Consider the following 6,000-nt stretch of genomic DNA (forward strand, 5'->3'; position numbering starts at 1 on the left):
CCTCAGCAGAGCCGACTTGTAAAAGTTCCAATTTTGTGCTCCTCTGTTCCATCACTTGCTAGTAGCTGGCTGTATATCACCTCAGATTCACTTCTCCATATATCCTGCCTTCCAGAATGTGGTGCTTTTCTTTTTCTTTTTTAAGATTTTATTTATTTGACAGATCACAAGTAGGCAGAGAGGCAGGCAGAGAGAGAGGGAAGCAGGCTCCCCACTGAGCAGAGAGCCCAATGCGGGGCTCAATCCCAGGACCCTGGGATCATGACCTGAGCCGAAGGCAGAGGCTTTAACCCACTGAGCCACCCAGGTGCCCCTGTGGTTGCTTTTCTATTCATAGAGTTGCTGCTGTTTAGTAGCAACTAAATAACAGCTCAACTATGCTATTAAGTATGTAGGTGTTCAGAATGATTTGATAACTATCTAGCTGAATTCCTGGGACCAGACAAAATTTAGGTCTCCTACTCCTCTATCATCTTGATGCCCTCTCTAAGTGGGATTTTTTTTAAGATTTAACAAATACCAGCATGATTCCATTGAGGAAGAATAGGAGTTCCCCCATGGTTTACCTGGCTTATGGGCATTAAAATAATTCTTCTAAAATACTTGTTCCACACTGTGTAGTATGATGCTCAGAAGTATCTTGCCATTATCACTGGATTCGTTCCATATCTGAAGACTAGTCCTATTTTTCCTACCTTTTAAGCAAGTCAGACTTGAATCTTGGTTGGCTCTTTATTGATAAAAATATTAGAAAGGACAACTTATTCTGAAATAAAGTCAGGTTAACCTGGTCTCTTGACTGCAATAAAAATGCTTTCCTTTCTGAGAATTGTTTTGGGAAGATTTTACCCCTGAGAACAACTCATGGCTAAATTAAAATATATTCCTAGTGCCCAAAGCCCATAGAATATTCTGCGATTTTTTTCTTTCTTTTTTTTATGATTTTATTTATTTATTTGACAGGGAGAGAGATCACACAAGCAAGGGGAGCAGCAGACAGAGGGAGAGGGAAAAGCAGGCTCCCTGCTGAGCAGGGAGCTGAACATGGGGCTTGATTCCAGGACCCTGGGATCATGACCAGAGCCAAAGGCAGACCCTCAACCAGCTGAGCCACCCAGGATCCCCTCTTTCGCCATTTCCATATCAGCCTGGGGTAATATGGATAGATGGGTAGATATTTAGAGATCAGGGACCATATGTGCTGGTTTACCTGGGACAGTCCATGTATCTATGGTCTTGGTATAATTATTAATAGCATTCCCTTGTGTTAATTTTATTTCACACTTCATAAAGTAGGCAATCTCCATCTCAAGAGTACAGAGAGAACTGCAAAATAAGGGAAAAGAACTGCAAGCAGGAAACAAGAAGTACTTGAGTTAATTTGATTGGCTGGGGTGGTATATCTGACCTTACTAGAAATATCAAGGAAGAAAGAAATAACTGCAGGTCCCAGAGTTGGCTTGCCAGTTGTAGATTAGCTACTGGTTATACTGTGTTTCTGGTTAAGCAGGGGAACACAAAAGTCATCTAAGTTTCAGTTTGCTCACATGGCACCATGGGCACCAGTGGTTCCATCTCGGGAAATTTATTACAATGCTTGTCTCAAAATGCCCTGATTTGGGATGATAAATTTCAGGGTTACCCTACATAAAAAGGACAAGAATAGAGGAAGAAGATCCTGCATCCCGTGTTAGAATTGCCAAGATATTAATTTACTTACCTGTGTAGCATCTTTAGCTTTGTTGGGATACTTCCTAAAGATACTTCTTTCTTTTCTGGGGTGCTAATTTAACCTCAATATGGTGGGTACATTGTCTTTCCTTCTTGCATAAGATATTTTGTTCTTTTTCTATAAATGTATAAAAATGACTTTGCATATATAGGTTTCAGGAAGTTATTCTTGATTCTGCTCTCCAAGGTGGTCTTTGTTCACCTTTTAATTGTCACCTGTACTTATCTGTCAATTTTTAATTGGTATGATTTTTTTCCAAAAATGTCTCCAGAAAGTCAATTTTTTTGTTTTCAATCCTAGATCTTTGTTCCCATTCCTCTAGCCTGGTGGTTACTCTCTGGCTTCTGCTAGGCAATCTATTTCCTCTGCTGGCTGGATTTCTTCTGTGTGTATGGCACTAGGAATGGAAAAGTGAATTCTCAAGACATTCCTTTGTGTCACGTTCCTCTGAACAAAGCACAAATCTGGGAGAGTGCCAGCCTAGGCAGATGGCAAAAGAGGCGTTCCTAACTTTGGCTTGGAAGCTTTGACCACAATCAGACCTTGAAGCAGAACTTCACAGCAGTCACTCTTCATCAGCAGCCCGACAGCCTCAGAGCTTGGAGGAGGAGAAGGAATTCTAAGTCACCACGTCTTTATTTGTCAGAATGTATAACCTGCCTGAAATTTGCCTTTGAAAATGGAATAATTGGTGAAATTTTCAGAGTGATTACATACCCCAGCATTTTCATTAATCTAAAATGAATACTGCAGTAATTTTTAAAATGGCTATTATAAGATTATAAATTTATGGATCCTGTCCTCAAAAGTTAAATTGTCCTTTGAATTACAGATAGTAATTGAATTGGGTTTCTGTATCACTGTTATATTGAATTTAATGGCTGTGCATGGTACACTTAAATCATTGTTCTCATTGTCTAAATGGTTGGGTTTTTTTTTTTAAATGTTTTGCTAAATCTTATGATTTGACCATGCTTGGCTTTTTCAAACCAGCTGTGTGGCAGTTTACTACTTAACCATTAGGCACTGGTAGCCCTTCCAGTTGTGTTCTCCAGTAATTGAATCATGACATGAAAAACTGTGGTAGCAGAGAGAGAAAAATACTCTGCCATGTAACACTGAAGACATGCAAACAGAAGAAAACCTAATTGTATGTTTTTCAGATAATAATTATGATAAATGTAACCCAAGAAAAATAGAACTATTCTTTTTTGACCAATGAAGAGAAAAAGAAATTATGGTACTACATAGAGAGATATGCGGTTATTTTCAAGTAGGCTAAGAAGTTATTACAGAAGAATATCTACTATCTGAAAATTATATATAAGAAGAAAAATACAAGTCAAAACAAGGTGGTTTACTAATGGCAAAGTGTAAGTTTGTTGTAGGGCCTATTCATCACCCACAATATAAGGCTTGGTCCGCAGAAGTCAGAAAATTGCCTGTGCTTTAAAAGGAGGTGATATTCTTGATATGATGTGATTTCCGCCCAGTGCTCTGAATGTCAAAGTGAAGAAGTTCAGTGAAGCGCAGGTAAATGGCAGGAGTAACTATGACTCTCTGAAGGTAGCCAAATGCCTCGTCATCTAATTAGTAATGCACATTAGTAATGCACATGAGTGGATGAGCAAGATTCCCATTGTCCCTAGCTACTATCCAGAGAAACCAGACAGGGGAATGGGTTTGGCGGACAAAAAACAAAAACAAACCAACGGTAAAAAGAGGTGATGTTTTTTGCTTCCTGCTTTTGACCCTGCTCCCGTTACTACGTAGATTCTCATCCTCAGGAACAATTCTGCTCCGGTACTAAAGCTTACCACCCCCTCTTAGTAATTCAATTCAAAGTTTTTTAGTGATGAGTAATGCCCAGTTCTCTATAAAGTTAATGAAGTCCTCAAACACCTGAACAGTATTTTTTCATTCATTCATCTATTCATTCATTCATTCACCTTTTAATTTAGCATAGTTATTGAGCACTCCATTTAAGAGATTATGCTAAGTGAGCAAGCAGTATAATTACTAAAAAGTAATTCCAGCTGACCATTTGACACTGGAGCCAAACTGCAACCCAGAATAGAGGAAAGTTACCTTTTTCTAATGCATAAGTTTTAAATATGTATTTGTAAGCAGTTTTAAATTGGAGGTATTTGTCATTGTAAAAAAAAAAAAAGAAGAAGAAAGAAAGAAAAAGCTGGGGGTCTCTAGCATAGCCGACTTCAGCTAAAGAGAAGTTAATAGTAATGGTGTCAGGCCAGTGCTTAGTTTTCTGCCTTTGTCACACATTACTTTAAAGGTCAAGGAAAAGTATAGAGTATATTTTTAAAGAAAATTATAAAACTCTAAACTTATATATTGATTGTGATTATGAATCATCCTGCAAAGTTGTATAAAGAATTTCACCAAAAGTATGATGGATAATATATTTGAGATTCACAGTGGTAGGTTCAATTATATTTTGACTGTTGTGCAGTAATGCCATTTAGGTAGTATTGTTTCCGAGCATGGTGCTTTTTATACTTGAAATATATTTTTGCTTTATTTTTTATTGATATAATTATATTTGCACTAATGACTTTCTGGAGAAAATATTATAGATGACATTTTTTCTATATATATATTTATTAAGCTTGGAATCTGATACCCTAGTGTTTTCTCTGCACAAATAAGGAACTTGATAAGGTATGTGGCTAAGAAATCTTGAGTTTCTGAGGGTAACTAACAGCTCTGGTGTCTTCCTTCCTCTTCAGCAAGTCTTGAGAGTGGTTGCTTATCACTGATTCTTCATAGTATACCCCGTGAAGACTTAGAAGGTCACTGAACCTATAAGAAATGTTAAGAGGAGCATTTGAGTCACTTAGAATATGGCTGTAGTATAAAAACAGACTTAAAGTCTGAGATTTCCATGCAGAATTAGTGGACTAGAATTCAGCTTTGAACTGAAGAATTCAAAATGGCCTATATGTTGGTATCCTGTGGCAGGATGCCTTTTATGTTAACAAAAGCAGTTCACCAAGAAGACTAGCAGACTGCAGCCATGGTGGAAGTGAGATGGGGGACATGGTGGAAGTAGCTGATTTGGGGACAGTAGACTGGAGTCTCTTTCTGACTCAAAAAGTGTGGAGTGCATATAAAAACGGACCAGACTACCTCAGTTTTCAGTTCAGATTTAGCTTCATTTTGATAGTATTAAGGTCCCAATTGTCAAAAATAACAAGTGAATTTGTCTCTCAGGTTTTCAAGAACAGAATTTACAGGAAGGCAGCAAAAGCCATGTCAGCAGACTTGAGCTGACAGCTTTAAAGAAACTGGCAAACAGTTAGGTAGTCTTAAGGTAGACTCCTCTAATACTCTCCTGAAGAATATCCTTTTCCCTTACTTATTTCTTAAGGATATTTATTTTTGTTAAGACGAAATAGACGTTCTTAAAATGTTATAAATTATGCCTAAAATTAGTTTCAGCCTAGTATGTTGGCTTAGAGTTTATCAGTATTTGAAGATGAAACATGAATTAGTGAAGTTTAAATGGCGTTAGGAAGATACATAAATAAACATATCTGAGTATTCCATAAAATTTTATCAATATTCTCCTCACTATTAGAAGACCCAACTGTAAAATGGCTAGCTGCCTTGTCAGATTCTTTTAGCTCTAATATTCTATGACCAACATTCATCCAGACTCAGTAGGTCACTGCTAGCTCTGATCTGTGTCCTAGAGTATGCCAGCTTGCGCATCATGTTCATGACAGTGTCTTGGGCTCAGTGCCCTGGTGCCGTCCATGTCCTTGGACACTGAGTGGAGAGAGAAGAGCCATCTCTGAGGGCATCTGAGCTGTCCTGATAAAGGAGGTGGACTTTAGTCATAACCCCACAGATCATTTCATAGTGGGCACTAGTCATTCATGCCATGTCCTTGCAGCCCTGGAAGATGAATATATTTTAATAAGACTGTGCTACTCATTCTGAAGAAAGAATTTATCTCCTGAAAGGACTACTACTACTATTACTACTACTACTATTACTTTATCTCCTTCTCTTTCTCCTCTTCCTCCTCCTCCTCCTTTTCTTCTTCTCCTAATTCTTTTTCTTCTTCTTCTAATTCTTCTTCTTCTTCTTCTCCTCCTCCTCCTTCTTCTTCTTCCTCTTCTTCCTTTTCTTCTTTTTTTGATACATTCAGTCAGAATAGGGTTGGAAGTGATGAATTATTTTCTTTTATGTTTACATTTTTGGTAAATAGAATATTTAAGAACTAATCTTTATTTGTGTTATTG

At 37.7% G+C, this 6,000-nt stretch overlaps 1 protein-coding gene across 1 annotated transcript in view; it reads left to right on the forward strand.

The window, feature by feature from the left end:
- LMLN (leishmanolysin like peptidase) overlaps positions 1-5,781 on the forward strand; it is an 83,505-nt gene extending 77,724 nt beyond the window's left edge. The window contains exon 17 of the mRNA XM_044252138.1: positions 2,033-5,781. Coding sequence (XP_044108073.1) covers positions 2,033-2,133 — 101 coding nt within the window. The 3' untranslated portion in view covers positions 2,134-5,781. The remainder of the gene's footprint in view (positions 1-2,032) is intronic.
- Positions 5,782-6,000: the final 219 nt, after the last annotated feature.

Source organism: Neovison vison, chromosome 6 (assembly GCF_020171115.1).
Source record: "Neovison vison isolate M4711 chromosome 6, ASM_NN_V1, whole genome shotgun sequence".
Classification (NCBI taxonomy): Eukaryota; Metazoa; Chordata; class Mammalia; order Carnivora; family Mustelidae; genus Neogale; species Neogale vison.